General features: G+C 47.4%; 1 protein-coding gene across 1 annotated transcript in view; it reads right to left on the minus strand.

The window, feature by feature from the left end:
- LOC129562775 (uncharacterized) overlaps positions 1 to 18,113 on the minus strand; it is a 98,515-nt gene extending 80,402 nt beyond the window's left edge. The window contains exons 1-3 of the mRNA XM_088840179.1: positions 17,668 to 18,113; positions 16,987 to 17,186; positions 16,119 to 16,938 (exon numbers count right to left, since the gene is read on the minus strand). Coding sequence (XP_088696305.1) covers positions 16,119 to 16,938; positions 16,987 to 17,186; positions 17,668 to 18,113 — 1,466 coding nt within the window. The remainder of the gene's footprint in view (positions 1 to 16,118; positions 16,939 to 16,986; positions 17,187 to 17,667) is intronic.
- Between the last annotated feature and the right edge of the window lie 926 nt (positions 18,114 to 19,039).

Below are 19,039 nucleotides of genomic sequence, written 5' to 3' on the forward strand. Positions count from 1 at the left end.
GTATTGCAGAACTGACTTGTCTATGCAGGACAAAAATAGCCATGTATAAACCACAGCATTCATGTTATCCCAGGTTGGAGTGCAAAAAGGAAAGAGCTAATGCTTACTAGTACTGGACGTGTGTCATGCTCCGTCTCTCAGTCGTGTCCGACTCTTTGTGACCCCATGGACTGAAGCCCAGCTGGCTCCTCTGTCCATGGGATTCTCCAGGCAAGAATACTGGAGCAAGCAGCCATTCCTTTCTCCAGGGAATCCTCCTGACCCAAGGATTGAACCCAGGGCTCCTGTATTGCAGGTGGATTCTCTACCATATGAGCCACCAGGGAAGCCCCACTTGATGTGTGCCAAGCATCACTGAATCTATTCACGACAGTGACCCTGTGAGATGTGCATCATTTGTCCTCTGTTTAAAAACTGAGCAAGCAGAAACAAAGAGGAAGGGAAGCACTTCAGCTACCCCAGCAGAGCCGGCGTCAAACCCACCATCCGCCTAACACTGCACTGCATGGATGCGCCACGCCTTCCTTGTCCTTGCCCCCGCCGATGGGCGTTTAGGCTGCTTCCACGTCCTGGCTGTTAGAAACAGTGCCGCCACGCATGCTGGGGTGTCTCTGTCTTTTTGACTTATGGTTTTCTCTGTATATGCCCAGGAGTGGAACTGCTGGGTCATATGGCACAGGGACCTTCACTTGATGCACTGTGGTAAACTGAAAGGGACAGAAATTCCAAAGGGAGGGGATATAGGCGTATGTGCGGCTGATTCACGTTGCTGTACGGCAGACACTAGCTCAACACTGTAAAGCAACTACACGCCAATAAAAATTAATTTAAATACTAAAAAATTAGAAAAAAACAAAAAAGCCATCCATCTGAATCCAAACCCCATGGCCTTTATACTACCCCCACCCTCTGTCATTACACAGCTCCCTTTCTAAAAGAATACAATTATGAAGATAATAAAATGCATGTGATTGTTGTCTTTTTCCAAAACATCCAGATGTGTTCAATGACTCCAGCTTGCTGGAGTCTATGCATTCACAATGCTGCAAGCATCTCTTTCAGTATAAACCAGCACACCACTCATTTTGGCTATCAAGCTTCAGTTATAAGAATCCAATTCAACATCATCAAGTCTAATGCCTCTGGCTATTTCTATTTGCTCTTGCCTAGAGGCCTGGAAAGACTACAGATTTTACAAATATCAACAGAGGGTTTGTGATGCTAGTGGAATGTTCTACCTTCCTGTTTTCAAAGCAAGAGAGCACTGCTTTAACAGAGTGTTCCAGAGAGTGAACAAAGGAAACTTCTATTCGACAATTTTACAATTCAAATACGCAAGAGTTACTTCTGCAAACTTTGCTAATATTAAACTGCTTAATACTGAAAATGATGAAAAGCAGTATATGTAGAGGGAGACAGGAGATTTGTACTGTGAGTTTTGGAGGTAAGTTGGAGTCAGATACCTGAGTTCAACTGAGTTCCTCAAACATTTATCGGGGACAGCCTTCACCTAAATGAGTTCATAGACAATGGACACAAAGCATCAGGTAAGATTTCACACCACAATGAGACTATTATAAAGATAAAAGTGAGAGCTCATCCTAAATTTAGTTCAGAAGAGAAGATGAACTTTTCTTTGGGAAAATAAAGGAAAGCCACAGAAAGAAAGACCTTGAGTGTCAAGCTTAAAAGTTTAGCCTTGACCTCGAAAGTAATGAAAAGTTGTATCATCTGCAGGAGAGTGATCAAGAGTAGCCACGATGTGCAGGTCAGGGATGGAGAGACACACCTGGGTTCATAACGGAGCCAAAATCAGGGCACGAAGGACAGCATTTTGAAAGGATGCATGACACTGGCGATGGAACAGCTGAAAGGAGTGAAAGGGAGTGATCAAAGATGAGTCAAACCCCCAGCTCTAGACAGCACATCTCGTTTAATAAAGAAACAGAAACTACACAGAATGAAATTGTGTTGAGAACGAGCGGTTCCCCTTAAAACATATTGACACCGACGTCTAACGGAAAATCCAAGTGAATTCAGCACGCAGAGTGGAGAGGGAAAAGGGACCCAGGGTTGCACGTGTATGCTTTAGAGATGTATGTAGGCGGTCCAGAGGGACCAGGCAGCCATTTTCCGCAAGACTCACACAGGTATGTTGCAGCGTCTTTCATGCAGCCTGACCACTTCTCAATTGCCAACTGCAGAGAGCAAATGTTTTGCTTCCACTGGATTCAGCTAGACCTCCCACTGCCATAGACAGAAATAACACAGAATTCCCCAGAGGGCCAAACAGCTGGGGTTTACATGCAGTCCTGGAACTGAGGGCCACTCGCTAAAGTGGACAGAGGCTGCCTTCATAACCAAGCCCATCGACAAGCCCATCCAGGCTGACCCGGCTCAGAAATCATTTTATGCTGCCCCATCCACAGTGGTCTCATGACAGATGATGGGCATGAGGTGATAAAAGAACATCCAAACAGCAACAGCCATGGTCTAGATTAAGCACTGGACCTCTCAATTTAGACAAGTTAAGAATATACAGGGAGTTTCCTGGTGGCTCAGCAGTAAAGAAACTGCCTGCAATGCAGCAGACTCAGGTTTGATTGCTGGATGGGAAGATCCCCTGGAGAAGGAAATGGAAACCCACACCAGTATTCTTGCCTGGAGAATGCCATGGACAGATACAGTCCACGGGGTCGCAAAAGAGTAAGACATGACTTAGCAACTAAACAACAATATACAGAACTTGGAAGGACAAATAATTGGAGAGTCTTAATTACAGTCCCCAAATTCCTGAAACACGATGTGCATGCATGCAGGGATGAGGAGCCAGCCAAAAGGGTGAAAAGGGACGGATGGCCAAAAATCAAATTCAGCTGGGTGAAGACTTGTAAGCGCTGGGCTTATTTCAAATTATCAGCGTGGGACAGCCTTTTCCAGCCCATCTCTGGGTCATTTTTTGACCCAACAGGGTTGACCACCTGAGCAATTACATGGATTTAGAAAAGGAGGGGAATCTGACCTATTAATAATACAGTCAATTGCTCATCATTTCCAGGCTCTCTCAGAAGCCTCTGACTCTAAAATATTACCTGCCCTCTGGTCACTCTATGGCCCATTATCACCTTCCACAGGGGAAAAAAGAGGTGCATCTCACATCAATCCATTTAACTATGCATTAGCAGTGTTGGTAAAAGGGTAAAGATAAGAAATGGAGACTGTGCTCCCCAATAACTGACTCCTTCATTCCTAGATGCTTAACACAGACACTCATTACTACTGAGAACATGCTAGAAGTTGTCACACTATTTATTTTTATTAATGACTCTTTTCTCATTTTGTAGAAATATACTGACAGGCACTAGAACCGTTTTCATTCAAAAGTGGGAAAGAACAGTGACTTCTTAGGTAATTACCTGTAACAAAGTTAACTGTGGAAAGATGGACCACATGCTGCCCAGGGGACAATGAGCAATCAGCCGAGAATTTGATTTTAGACATGGGAAAATAAATTTGGAGTGCATTTTGGAAATTACCCAGTGCTTACTTATTCTATAAAACTAACTAACAGCAACTACAAAATAAGATGGGCTTCCCTAGTGGCTCAGATGCTACAGAATCTGCCTGCAATGCAGGACACCCAGCTTCGATACCTGGGTCAGGAAGATCCCCTGGAGAAGGGAATGTCTACCCACTCTAGTATTCTAGCCTGGAGAACTCCATTCACAGAGGACCCTGGAGGGCTACAGTCCATGGGTCTGCAAAAGTTGGACACGACTGAGCAACTCACACACACACACACACAGACAAGCAATCTGACACAATTCCTTCTTCTTTAGTTTCCCTGTATATTGTTGCTGTTGTTGTTGTTTAGACTCTAAGGCTTGTCTAACTCTTTGCAACCCCATGGACTGCCACACACTAGGCTTCCCTATCCTTCACTATTTCCCACAGTTTGCTCAAATTCAAGTCCATTGAGTCAGTGACGCCATCCAGCCATCTCATCCTCTGTCCTCCCCTTCTCCTCCTGCCCTCAATCTTTTCCAGCATCAGGTCTTTTCCAATGAGTCAGCTCTTTGCATCAGGTGCCCAAAGTATTATCGCTTCATAAAATGGAGTTATTAGTGGAATTTCTGAAACAGAACTACTTATCCAGGATTTTTGTGAATATTTAATGATAAAATCAAGAACTGCATAAGCAGCACCCTAAACGAACTGTACAATCCATACCATTGCCACTGTTAACTATTACTACTATTACTAATACCCCTAGATGAGAATGTGGCCTTACTGACACCCAGCATGATTCAAGAATCAGAAAAGGGTATTTTTTTCTAAACAGCCCCATAAATTAACTCTGAAAAATCCTTGGGCAAAGGCAGCATTGAAAGTGTTGCCAGTCTAGAAATGGCCCAGGGGGAGGGGGGCAAAGGTTAAAGTGGGGGGGTACCAAGATGTGCTCCACCGACTGCTAATCTTGTGAGCCACTGAAACGTTTGCTTGTAAAGAGGGGGAAGAGGGACCAGACTATGTTTCTATGTGTGTATACCCCCCTCACCTGTAGGCAAGTCCTCTCTATCAATTGATTATCCACCATAAAAGCAGCAAGGTGTTAGAGCTGTCTCTTGGCCCACAAGAAGGACCTGAAGTCCAGCTTTTCTGTCACTGCCATGATCATGTTAAACCACGCAAGCTGAATGTGTTGTACCCTTGGCACGTGCTTTGCCTCATCCAGTGTGCAAATCACGAGCACAAGGGTGGGTCCCACTTTGTGGAGACAGAGTGACTAAGGTTCTATGATTTCTAGTCTTTTCTCCTGTCTGGAGGGCCCTTGCTCCTCAGACATCACCATCAGTAAATAATATGCCTAAGAGAAAATAAACAGAATAAAAACAAGGAGTAAGAACCTGGAAAAGAACAAGTGCAAAACATCGTCACAAGTTCCTTGCTCTCTTTAGTTCTTCCAGGAAAGGGACACAAAGTTAACACTGTGAGTTAAATTTCTGATTTTATGGAAACCACATCTGCGTGGAAATCGACTTAACTGATGGTTTAAGTCGGTGCCAAGAAAGATGTTTCATCAGGCAAAAAGATTCCTTCTTTAAACAGATCTTCCAGTGTGGCATCGGAAATCGCCTCATGTGAGGTTCGGAAAACTTGATGCGGATCAACGTTGGGTTAACCAGAAAGATTGTGCCTGACACACCTGTTTAGAGTAAGGCAGAACGGTGGTGGCTGCATTTTTTTTTTCCCCATTGAGCAACCACATCTATAGAATGAAAAAGCTCTTCTGAGGAAGAGGGCCTATCACTAGATGATGAACCTTCTTGTTTTCCAGGAGGGAACAGCATAATTACATACTTACTAATTCAGTTACATTTACGCAGAACCTGGGGCATTGAGCACTATTGTCAGTATTAATACCAGCGAGACAAAGGGACAAAGGAGGCAAGGTTTTGGAGTCCAGAAGGGAGGACAGACATGGGCATAGATGCATTACAATACAACCTCACTGGGGAACTCGCGACGGGACAAACAAGATACTCTAGAAGCACAGAGAAAGCAATGACTAATTTTGACAGGGAGGGAATGTGTCGTTCTCATGGGTCTTAGAGGAAAAGAGTTGGGCAGATGGAGAATGAGCAGGTAACATGCCATGTTAAAGATAAACAGCAACAGAGAGGCTGTGTATCGAGAGGCCTGGCCTTGCCGCCTTTGGCGCATCGGTGCTGAGGATGAGGCCTGAGTGGCCGTCTGAGACCCAGACTGTCATGGACCTCCTGTCATGATAACAAGCTTGGATAAGCCTGATCCAGAGGCACAGGAAATCCAGGCCGCAGGTGACTAGTAAGTCTGTGTGAGCTCCGGGAGCTAGTGAAGGACAGAGAAGCCTGGCGTGCTGCAGTCCACGGGGTCGCAAAGAGTCAGACACGGCTGAGCGACTGCACATCAACTGCAGCAACATGGTGTGGCTTGCTTTCCTAGGGCACTAACTCTGAGGACACCAAGAGTGGCAGGTAGGTGGTGGGGACACCACACAGGAGACTGTGGCTTCCAAGGATGAAACCTGCCCTGATCTCTGGTCACTTTGAAGGTTCCCCTGGAAGAGCTGGGTTAAATGGAGTGACATTTCCTAGGTGGCAGAATATATGGAAAAAAATACTTTCAGAAATTCACAAGTGACTCTCTTCAGACAAGTATAAAACCACTGAGCCTCTGGCTTGGGAAAAATTCTAAAGATGATCAGTTAGTGATCTCCGGTACCAGGAGCATCCACACTCCCAGGCTTCATCACGGGCAGAGGATATCGGCATCTCCAGGTCTCAGGCTGAGGACCTGCGTTTTTAACCATCTCCTTCAGTTCACTCAGATGGCTGAGTCAGGTTTGGGAAAGGAGAACTCTACGTCAGGTCCATCAGATTTCCTGGTGAGGAAGGACGAGGTCTTCTCTGAAAGAGTATCCCAAACACTCGGCAAAAACTTAGCAAGGTGCCTGGCATATGGTAAAAAAAAAAAAAAAAAAAAATCAACTTTTGTCAAATCCCCAGATACAAGCTTGTGACTTGAATGGATGTCTGCTTTGCATTCCTTCAGGACTCAGAGTTTATGAGAACTGAGCTTCAAATTCCATTGCTCTCAGCACTATTGGACTTGTTCCTTACCTATTTGGGTAAGAAAAAATATTTTAAACCATTTCCCAAAGAATTTTAATCTCTCTAATATGTTCTAAAGTAGCAAAACAGGGTCTTATTGTTTTATGTTGGGTGGAATGTTGGTTCAGAAGCTGCTTACTAAGACGTGAAGAGCTTGCCAAGTACAGTCTAGTTCCTGCTTCTCTCTGTTCCAATATGATTGATTATATGTATACATATTACATATGTAGGATGTGATTTTGATAGGTAAAACTTCTGTGTTCCCAAACTTGGAAGTTAGGGGTTCCTAACATCTTAAATATACAACCTTCCTACATTAATTTACAGATTTAGAGTTTCAAAAAAAAAAAAAGAATCAAATCTCCATTATTCAGTAGAATGCAGAAATTATATTATACATACATGCAATCGTAATGATAAATGCAAAATAACCCCAGCAGTGTGTATTTTGACGTACTTATGAGCGCTCTTAGGAGGGTCCAACACGGGCACAGTAAGAAGCTCCTTTACTTAAATTAACTGAAAATGGCTTTCTGAAAGAAATATTTCCGTCCGGAAGTGCTAACCCAGGAGCATCATTCCGATTTGAACATCCATCATAATACAAGCAAGGCATAATCATTCTATAAGCACAGAATAAGCATGATATAAACAGAGCAATGATTTACGTGTTAATATTCTGCAATAAAATATCTTCTTGACTCTGCCAAGAGTCATGTGCGAGATGAGTTGTGGGAAGCCAGTGCTTAGAATGCTTTCTGATAAAAATCTTTGTAGACCAGCAGAGACATCATAGCCATGGTTCCCAGGGTCACAGTCTAGACGTAGGGCTTGTTCCAAGCTGAGGTATGGTCCCCGTGGAAAGGTACATGGAGGTGAGTCAGGGTTGGCATGCCAAAGGTGATGCTCTTAATAACCAAAAAAACTACAAGTTAGGCAGGACCCCGCTGATGTCATCTTCCGATTCCCCAAACTGGGACAGGCCTCTTTTTTTTGTCTCTGTTCCTTCTCTCTGGGCCTTCTCACACCATCAGTCCATACTGTACCCCGCTAGCTATGAGCTCACTCTGCCATTGAGTGGAGGGCCCTTTCACGTGCTGTTACCTGCATAGATCACGAAATTTTCTTTTGCAGAAGAAGCTGTAACCTGTTAGTGAACAGGTTCAAGGGGTCACAAGGCTTCTTTGGGATTCCAGGGAAATGCAAAGGTATTTGTAGAGGGGGAGAATAACATAATGGAATCATTATCATTTCAGAGAGAAGGATCGGCAGTCAGCATTTATTAAGCCTCTACTGTGTGCCAGACAGGTAGACATTTTTACATAATTATCTCAATCCTCAGAAGAACAGCTCTGGAAATAGAAAGAATTTCCTTCCGTTTTTTTACTTGAAGAGGTGAAGACTAAAAAGCATGTTTAAAATGTTCCCCAAAGTGCATGTGCTAAGTCACTCAGTCGTGTCTGACTCTTTGTGACCCCATGGACTGTAGCCCACCAGGCTCCTCTGTCCATGGGATTCTCCAGGCAAGAATACTGGAGTGAATTGCTATTCCCTTCTCCAGGGGATCTTCCCGACCCCAGGGATTGAACCCCGGTCTCCCCCATTGCAGGCAGACTCTTTACCATCTGACCACCAGGGAAGCCCCAAAATATGGTTTGCAAAATTCACAAGGGACAGAGCCAGCATTAGAACCAGAGACTCTCTCCAAACATAGAATGTTTTTCATTAATATTCTGGGTTCCTGGCACTGTTTTCAATCATGTATGAAACTGCCATGCCGTTAGGTTTTATGTCTTCCTCTGTCCTGGCTGGCCTGGGTAGCCTCAGGCGGGATCCTGCATTATCTACATTGACCTCTCCAGTCTTACTCCATGCCTAGTCCATGGTAAGTGGTAAAAACCACCTCCTGAATGTATGGGAAAGCTTTCTTCATCATTGGATATAAACCTTATGCCTGTACAAAAATAATACCTCCTTCATGAGTACCATCCCATTCACACAAAAGTACTGTGTGTCTTTATCTATGTAGAGCTTCCCTGGACTCCCCTGGGGGCTCAGTGGTAAGGAACCCATCTGCAAATGCAGAAGACATGTGTTCAGTCCCTGGGTTGGGAAGATCCCCTGGAGGAGGAAATGGCAACCCTCTCCAGTATTCTTGCCTGGAGAATCCCATGAACAGAGGAGCCTGGTGGGCTGCAATCCATAGGGAAGCAAAGAGTCGGTCACAACTTATTGACTGAGAATGCTCTGCACAACCTTATTGTGCAAAACCAAAGTCTGAAAAAAGCATCATCTATTCCAGTAATGACTGTGTTTTTGCAAAAATTTAACTTGGATGGCTAATGTATAAAGCCAGACAAAAAGAAACAACCTTACTTCAGGGAATGTTGATTTTTTTTTTCTCCAAAAGATCCCCAGTGGAATCCATTTGTTATAAATTCAGTTTCCAGCAACAAGCCAAGCTGTCAGGGAAGGAAAGTTTGGCCCTTGGGCCCAACTCACCCTGCTCAGAATACTTACATCAAAATAGAGCAAACTCACCCAAGGAAATGATGCACCATTAAACGAAGGGATGGCGTGATGGAGAGGACCATCAGGCACTTCATTGGTGAGTGGTATCTCAGAGAACTCACAAAAAGCAAAAGCTCCTGGAGGGCAGGGCACTCTGACCTGGCTGTGTGTGTGCACACTTAGTCACTAAGTCGTGTCCGACTCCTCGCCATCCCTTGGACTGTAGCCTGTGAGACTCCTCTATCCATGGGATTCTCCAGGCCAGGATACTGGAGTGGGTTGCCATTTCCTATTCCATGGGATCTTCCTGACTCAGGGATAGAACTGGAGTCTCCTGCATCTCCTGCTTTGGGAGGCAGATTCTTTACCACTGAGCCACCTAGAAAGCCCTCTGTCTTGGTTACTTTTCTATTTACATAAAACCTAGAACTATCCTAGCACCTGACAGTCCTGAAGTGATAAATGTTATCAATTTGACTAATGCCTCTTCATGGGAATATAACACTGAATTATTAGTAAGGTATTTTCACACCCATTAATCTTATTTGACCTCACAACAACCCTGTTGAACTCTGCAGAGAGGAAATTAAGTCTCCAGAAGATGAAGTAATTTGTCCAAGGTCATCACTGTAGAAAGGAGTGTGCTGACATGAGAACATAGGTTTTCTTTCTATTAATACATCTTTTCTTTCTTCCAAAACAACCTCCCTATTTCTCATTCCCCATCACAGTACAAGTCCCAAAGCACAAAGCTAACATCATAAAATTACCCCTGGGCTAATAGGAAAACATATATCTAGCATGATGGGGGAGAGACAGTGAAAGGCTCTTTTTACATCTAAATATTTACACGATGGCAAGATTTTTTTTAACAGTTTTAATTTTAAAAAAAATCCACCTCTGATCATTTTGGTTGAGTTTGTAGAGAAGGACGGAGAAGGCAATGGCAAGCCACTCCAGTACTCTTGCCGGGAAAATCCCATGGATGGAGGAGCCTGGTAGGCTGCAGTCCGTGGGGTCGCTAAGGGTCGGACACGACTGAGCGACTGCACTTTCACTTTTCACTTTCACACGTTGGAGAAGGAAATGGCAACCCACTCCAGTGTTCTTGCCTGGAGAATCCCAGGGACGGGGAGACTGGTGGGCTTCTGTCTACGGGGTCACACAGAGTCGGACACGACTGAAGTGACTTAGCAGCAGCAGCAGTAGAGAGGAAGTTTCTGAACTGTATCAGAGAGTTCAACATCTAGGTAATCAAACGTAATATTGATGATTCTGTACAAAGGCAAATGGTTTAAGGGAGGAGTCTGTGCAACCTCAGGCAGCCTTCAACTTCCTTCTGCCTCCTGTCACCCAATGAGAAGCCAGGTGGGTGGGGCTTTCTGGGACCAACTCACAGAAGAGGAAGCTGTGGAGAAGGAATGAAATCCGCTATTTGAGCACTGGAAATATTGAGGAGGGGGATAAATGATTGGGAGGAATGTGTTTTAAAATCAGTGCCACAAATACTGCTTTGACTCCACCTAGAAGAGGTACCTAGAACATTCAAATTCATAGTGTCAGAAAGCACATTAGTAAATGACAGGGGCCTGGGCCAGGGGGTGGAGTTAGTGCTGAATGGCCACAGAGATTCAGTTTAGAAAAGTGAAAAAATAGCGGAGATGGATGATGGCGAGGGTTGCACAACAGTGAGACTGCACGAGTGCTACTGAACTGTAGAGGGAACTATGGTTAAATAGCATGCTTTATATTACGTGACGTGCACCACCGTACAAGACATTAAAAAAGGAAAGGATAAAATCAATATCATGCTTCAGGGTCTAAACAGAGTTTTCTGGAACTCCCATGGCAAATGCTTATACATCTACCCCCTGACCTTCACCACCTCTTAACCTAATGCCCATGAGGAATATTAAAAGCCCCTGCATGATCTCCGTCTTCAAAACATGCGAGTCCAAGCTCTGGAGACCGGTGAAAGGGAGAACTCTCACACAGGCTGTCCTGACACTGGACTTTCATGAAAGTGACACGCGCGGGCAGCTGGGGCTGAGTGACACCAGCGCGTGGGCCTATTTTGGGACCAATACGAGTCTAATGTTTTCCATTCAGCCGTATGACCTCTGTTGACTTCAACGGACCGTGTATTTGTGAACCAATTTTAGGAGCCGCTGTTCTGTCGCTCCCCATGGAAGGAGGTGTCAGTGTTCTGAGACCTAATAGCCCTGATGAACCTGGAGACCTGATATTGTTCGGTGGGTTTAAATCGGAAAGCCCTTGGGTCCTTAAATGGTTCAGTTGGAAGATCCTTTTATCTGTGTCTTGAAAGCTCTAATAAAGAGAACTGAAATACAGCACGTGACCTGTGAATTGAGCAGAAACAGAGGAACTTTTGCCAAGGTTCTCGCTCATTCCCTTAAAAGCAACCTGGGAAGAAAGTGAGAAAAACTGCCCAGTTCTAATGAGCGCTGAACGGATAAGAGCATCCCAGACTGATTTTGTAAATGCCTCAAAAAAAAAAAAAAAAATGGCTGAGGTTTTCAACCACTAAACTGCTGGAAAAAAACATGTGCCCTTATTGAGTATCTGCAGAATAATTGACAGGTATTTGAGAAACATGGTTGTGGCCTTTTGACCTCCCAAATTATACAGGGATATTTTTGGTGACCTTCCCTTATGACAGGTCCGTGAAAATGACACAGCTTTGTTCAGATGACACATGGCCCTGCACTCTTCTGCAGAAACACCCCCCACCCCATTAAATTAAGTTAGAGGTGGTATTTGAAAAATAAATAAATATCGGAGTTCCAACTCACTGCAAATGGTACAGGAGGCCAGTAAGTGGGTAGCCTGCAAGAGAAGGACTTCTTTTAGAAAGATGTTTTACAGGACTTTTTCTGCATCATTAACTCCTCTGGAATCCTGAATATAACATGATGAATTCCCCAAAAAAGTAGCTACAGTTTAATTTTGAATCACTTCAAAGAGCCACAGTAGAAAGAATCAAAGTAAACCAAAAAGACCAGTAGATGTGAAATTCGCCAAGGGGAAAGGAAAAAAAAAACAAGAAGGTTCTAACAGATTTGACCATGTACTGAAAATACAACTGATTATTTTACTAATACAGTGTTTTACTGTTCCGTGAGACTGAAATAAGTCTCTGTATTCATCAGAACACAGGATATTTTTATTACAATATTTGTGTCAGAGTCTTTTAAAAAGAAACATATTTCAAACCTTGAAAAGAATCTCTGTCTTAAAATGCCTCTTGATGTGTACCTGTGTATGTTGTACTATAAACAGATATTTAAATGGAAGTCATGTTGATGAAAGGAGTAAAAAGATACTGATAACCTTACTCTGATCCCCAACATGCAGTTTTGGGAAAAAAAAAGTAACTTTAAAAAAAGCAAAGCAATTTGGAGGGCAGGGAAAAGTAATAAAGTTGGGATATTATAATAGTTGTCTAACTTTAAAAATAATAATGATAGTAATAATTGGTCTTTAAAAATGTCTTTGGTATAAAACTTGCCCAGGGGAAAAGAAAGAAAACCTCCTAAAAATTCTATATTCCCAAATACCAAGAGATCAAAAACCATCTGGAAAATGTCAGATAATGGTATCCACCCACCTAAGAAATTCAGTAAACTTTGTCTTCAATTACTGTTTAAGATAATCAGCTCAAATGGAAATTTTGATTCGAAAATGCTCAGAAGACAAAGCTGGATTAGGAACCAGATTTTAAAAGTCTCCTTGAAAGGCCATCTGTTTACAGACACCCTTCTTACACCCCACCTCGCCCTTGATTTGGACCATAAGTTCACAGCAGAAGCACCGCTGAATTTAAAGACATGCACACACTGCTACTATGAAGTCTAGTTCCCACATATATGTTCTGAGCTTGTCTCAAGTTTCCCTTGTTATGTAAGCACTCTGGGGCAATAAAACTTCACTTACATCCAGCAGTTTGTGAGTCTCAAAACATTAGTATATCTGACTGTACAATTCTTTTATTGTCAATGGACAGCACTGGTGTTTTATTTACATTGATCACATTGTCGATGCTATATGGAATAACCATTTAGTAGCCTATTAGCCTGTAACATTTTTATTACTGTTGTTAAATATCATTGCCCATACTGAACTGTGCAATAGAAAAATCAAGTCGGAAAATCTAAATACTCAGAACTCCAGAGCTGTTACTCACCAGCCCCCACCTCGGCCCCAACACACCCATGTAATCTGTAGATTCTGATGAGAAGAAAGAAAAACAATGAGTTTTCACTTCTCACAGATAGAGGTCACTAATGGCCTGGATTTGAATCGCTGTAGCAGAAACCACAAAGTTATTAATGTAATCTTGTGAAAAATAAACTTGAATAGAAATTAAAGATACCGAAAGACAGTTATCCAGAAAGGTCTGACCTGAATGGAAATGAAATTACATCACCTTGACCTTTGTTGCATCTTCTAAGCAGAGCAAAACCAACAGAGAGCCACCAGGCACCCTTGCTGTTTTTTAACTTCAGTCACTGGGGACCACGGAAGTGGCAATTCTTCCTTGCAGAGCACAAAGCTGAAGAGTCGGGAAGAGGAGATGCTCACACCGGGTCTCTACAGAATAAGGCTTCTGCACTTCTACATACTTAAGCCTTTCTTGAAACCAAGCTTCAGACTTGGAAGATATAAGGTTGCTTTCGGGAGATGTGTCTAAATCCTAAATCAAACTCTCCAGCAGGCCAGAATATAAATGTAATGGGTATCAGAGGAGGTTCAAATTAGATCCAGGCGGTCAAAGGCAAACCTGGGTAAGATCATAGTATCTGAAACCTGGCATACAGGAATAGCCATGCCTGTTTGGGGGAATCTGAGGCAGCCCAACAGGGTATCATTTGGAAATCTACTTTCTGGTGTTAAAAGCTTCCCCAGGAATTTCTAAAACTGCAATGAAGCTACTGAAGTGTTAAGACACAGGCATCTTAAAAAAAAAAAAAAAAAACAGCATTCCTTCCATGCTAGCTTTGGAATAGGTCTGCTACAGTGCAGATAGCTGAATTCTTTTTACAATTTCTTGTACCTACTGCCATGAGACATGGAATGATGCTTGAAAATGCATTTTCCAACCTCCTCCAGTCACAGACACTTGCAATTCAACATGACAGTACGGTGTTCCACAGTCACCCATGTGATTATTAATAATCCATAAATGGTTTAACCCTCTCCTGCACTTCTGTTGTGGGGCTTCTGATGAGGAGAGGCAGAAAAGTTGTACTGGGGGACTAGTGACATTCTAGGTGAATAAGCAAATTTTCATAGCATGCCTGAAAGACTCTTTAGTCAAAGACTGATTCTCATCTAATATGGTGGCCTGTCAATCTTATGTATCTGGCATGTTACTCAGTGATTAAAAAAAAAAAAATAGTCCAGGGCTAACATTTAAGAAACTAACCTAAAATCGTGCGTTCATACTGATTCATACTGCAACGACCAAATACATCCCCAGACACATGCCAACCTGCATTCCTTCTACCTCAAAATGTTTGGGGGTCGGGGGTCATCTTTTCGCTGGAGATGTAATAAGGTCATACAGCTGAAGTCCATACACAGTATCAGCTGGAGAAGGAAGGTCGCCATCACATTAGTTTTTGGCTGGGAGAAGTTAGGCATAATAAATTTAGCAAGAAGCCTGTGAGCTAGTGGACATGCCCCAAAGCTCCCAGACCCTGGGTGATTAAAGAGTCTCCCAGCTGAGTGGGGAGCAAGAGCCCCCATCTAGAAGAGGCTTTGCATACCAAATGCAGCGTGTAAAGAAGTCTAATCAGCACCTTGCACTCCTGCGCGAGCATTTACATGGATTTGTGCCTTGCACTTGATTAGCTTACTGGAAGCTTTGCAAGAGATTCCCTCCACTAAAATTAATCAAGAGCTCTCGGAGACTGATTTCCATTTACAAGAGAAGGCAGGAGGAGTTTTCCAGGTGAATAAATAAGGATCATAATAAACATGATGGAGCAACAAACGCCGACATGCTTGGAAACTGGAAAGTCGACTAGGGGAAAAGGGACGTCGGGGAGTTGGGGCTGGACCCTTTTTGCTCTCAGGGTGAGACGCAGGAGCTATTTGACGGGCATAAGAGAGGTTGCTGCTCAGGAAACGTGAGTCCCGCTCCCCGCGGCTTGGAGCACACACGCGGCCACTCACTGCCCCCCACGCCACTGTGCATCAGGCCACCGAGGAAAAACGGCCTCTCCGCAACGCCACTCACCCTCCACACACACCACACGCCCGGGCAGACGGTCACTGCACATCCACACCACCAACGGCTAACGGTTCCTCTCACCCTTCTGCAATCAAGATGAGACTTCCAAAGTTCCTATTTTATGACGCCAGAAGGTGAATGGAAGGAGGGAGGCAGGGCTCCGGGGATGCGAAAGGGTGAAAAATACGTGCTTCCTTTGCTTCGTATTGTCGCCCCTCGCCCCCTCCCCGCCAAGTAGCTTTCTGGCATCAGCTCAACCGGGCAGGCGAAAGAGGATGGGCTCCTCTCGTTTTTAAAAGATACTAAATTGGGGTGAGAGAGTAGGAGGGTGAGGATGGGACTGCGTGAAATCGAAGCAGCATTTCCCTGGACCGGAGAATACTCAAAGCCATTGAAGAAAGATTGTAAATGTCCTCTGGGCTCCAAAATGAGGCACCAGCTGGGGCCGAGGGCTCCCACCCGTCCTCGGGGGAGGCTGGCCTCCCAGCCCAGCTGCCCACCCGGCGCGAAGACGCGCCGGAGATCTCGCCCACGTTCCAGGAGACCTCCCCGTGCTGGGTGCCCATTCCCGGGGTTCTCGAACTTCGCCTGGATCTGACTTTCCGCCGGATCCGGCGAGCGTCTGAAAAGGCGCTAGGGGTGGGAGCGGGAGCCCCGCGGACCCGCCGGGAAGGAGAGGGTCGGGGCTTGCGCGTTACCTGCGAAGGTTTAGGAGGTCTCCAGGCGGCCCCGGTAGGAATCCCGCTCGGCGCCGCGTCCTCCCCCAGATCCAAACTTTTGCTCCGTCCTCCAGGCGGCGGCGGCGGCGGCGACGGCGACGGCGGCGGCTGCCGGAGCCCGGCCCTGTCGCCCGCAGCGTCGGGGTGCTGGGGTGCGGAGGCCGGAGCCTCGGAGCGGCGCGCGCCTCCCCGCAGCCGGCGGGCGCCCGGGCGCCCGGCTCGCCTGGCTCTCTGTCGCCTTCCTCCCCTACGGAGCCGCGGCATCGTCTCCCCGCGGCCGCCTTCGCCACCTCCGCCTCCAGGGCTCGGGCATGCCACTCTCCTCTGGGCTCCGGCCGCCGCGGGCCCGCCTCTTCTCCCCGCCTGCAGCCTCTCCCTCTCCGCCTCCGCCGAGCCCACGCGCCCCGCGAGCCGGCGGGGGAGAGAGGCCGGAGGGCCGGGCGCGCCTCTGACGCCGGGGAGCTGATCGCGCAGAGCCGGGCGCGGGGCGCAGCGCGGGGCGCGCGGGGCGCTGAGTCCGGCGGCGGCTCCGACCCGACTGCCGCCTGGGCGCAGCCCGGCGGGGCTAATGTAGGCGCCGCGGCGCCCACCCCCAGCCCTCCGGACACCCCCAGGAGGTGTTCACTGGAAGGAACTCGCGGGATCGCCCCCGCCGCTGCCGCGCTCCTCTTCTGCCTCGGTCCCCGGCGCTCTGGCGCGCTCCCCTCCGCGAGTCCTCTTTCTCTCCCGCCCTCCCCTCCGCCCTCCCTCTCGGAGTCCCTCCCACATTTCTGGTTTAAAGAATGCTCGGGAGGCGCGGCTGCAACCCCAAGCTTTCCAAGAGGCAAAGTCAGCCGCGGCCGTTAACCCTGTCCTCTCCGGAGCGCGTGGCACGGCGAGCGCCCGGGCCAGCCCCGCGGGTGCCGCCCGGACGGCGCCCGCCCTCCTGGCTCACTCTCCCCCCTGCACCCTCGCAGCCCAGCTCTGAGTGATGTGGCCACCGTCGGAACGGCCGAAAGTTGATTTCCCCCCTTGCCCGCCCGCCGTGGTCCTTGTAAACCAGCTGATCTAGGATTTAGACGCTGAGGAATGATCGAAACGGGAGATTAGAGCGTAAAAAATACAACATCTTTCAACCAAGATGGCATAATTTCAAATGCAGGCAACCTTGGTGAGTTGCCCTCTACCCCACCCCTAGTTCCCTGATCCCGGATCTTCTTAAATAATTTAACCGGGAAATAATCCAAAGTTTAATATAATTAATTCAAACACCCCCATTTTCTCCTTGCACCCTGGCCGCTGGAAAGAGCTAGTTCATTTGCCCCCACAGATGACAAGGAACGACCACTTTCAGACGCGTTCTTTAGGGAAAAGGTATGACAGCGGGGGGGGGGGGGGGGAAGCTTGATTTGCATACAGGCTACGTTTCCACTCGGCGATATCTTTGCAAAGGTTGCAAAGGTTAAAGGGGAATGTAAGAAAACCAGGTCCACGTCTCTCTTGGAAAAGGGTGGGTGCGGGGGGGAAGCTTCTGCTTCTCTCCTCTCACTTCGTTAAGGTTCCTCCAGCCTCCAGTAAGTTGCTGTCATGTTTTAACAAGTCTGGAGAGAGGCTCAAGCTGAACAGAAGAGGGAGAACGAGTTCGCGCCAAGCGCGGGGCTGCGCCGAGACGCGCCGTCGGTGGGGCCGGGCGGGAAGCAGCCCTTGAGCTAGAAGGCGGCCTAGGAACAGCTCCCGAGGGATCCGCTCGGCTATCGCGGCAGAAGAGTTAGGCAGCGGCGGTGACCACCGCCAACCCAGGTTTGATTTCCCCGTCCTCGGTTCGGACTGTGAGTCACTTGGCACCACTTTCCTAATTGTTTTTATTTCCTTAGTATCCCTGTTGTGTCTGCCGCCTTCACGTTTTGTGAGCGCCTCCATCGAGTTAAGCTGACTTGGAGGAAGGCCCAACGTGCCTCCCAAGCACAAGCCGCGCCGAGATCCACCGAGACGCATGCTCGAGACGCACGCTGGCACACGCGCTCACACACACACACGCATACACGACCCCGGGTCGTGCCCGCGGGGCGCTGCTCCCGCGTTGCCTTCTGAGAAGGTGGCCCCGGAAAATGCGTTTGCCTTACAGATGACAAAGCCGCTCTCCTCCCCCAAACTCAGTGTGTGATTCATACACATCCCGGGTTGGGGGTTGGCTGGGGGAGTTAAGTGGACAGAGGCGGACAGTGAATGCCATCTTGCTGGGAGGTGCCAGCATCAGAGCCTCAGGGACCACAGCAGCGGTGGCCTCCTCCTCCACCCGCCGCCGCCGCCTGCCGGAGCCCCAGGCGCTCTAGGAGTTTACCGCACATCAAGTGTGGGTTCAGCCCGCCCCAGGCGCCCTCTCCGGATACTTCCTTTCCCTGGTTATTGTCCCGACCTCCACCGGCAACCTTGATCATGGGCCTGATTACAAATGAGAAGGGACCGCGCCGGCGCTGAAAGCGCGGGGACATGCCCGAGTCCGCTCGGCGTGGCGGAGGAGGCATCTTTCCAGGCTGGGGCGCGGTGGCGGCTGGCGAGGCTCCACTCGCAAGCTCCTCGCTGTCCGCGCCTTGCCTCTCAACCCAGTGCTGGGAGGGGTTAACCGCTCCCCTCCCCGCGTCCCGCGCACCCGGAGTCGGGAACTCAATCCCAGTTCAGCCCGGTGGGTTACTCCCGCCTTCGCCGTCACCACTGGAGCGCCTAGAAGACGCTCTGGAGGGAGCTCAGTGCCAGACCGCTGAAGTCCACCACGGCTGGAGAAACACTTGGTTAGGTGTGTGTGGGGTGCGGGGCGGGTTTGGGGGGGGATCTTCTGGTCCAACTCGAAGGAAAACGAACCAGCACCCTCCTCATCTTAGCCACTCATGGATCCCCGATTGCGGGCAGGGGGTAAGCTGGTG

Source organism: Moschus berezovskii, chromosome 9, assembly GCF_049115385.1.
Source record: "Moschus berezovskii isolate FMDL1 chromosome 9, NW_MosBer_1.0, whole genome shotgun sequence".
NCBI lineage: Eukaryota > Metazoa > Chordata > Mammalia > Artiodactyla > Moschidae > Moschus > Moschus berezovskii.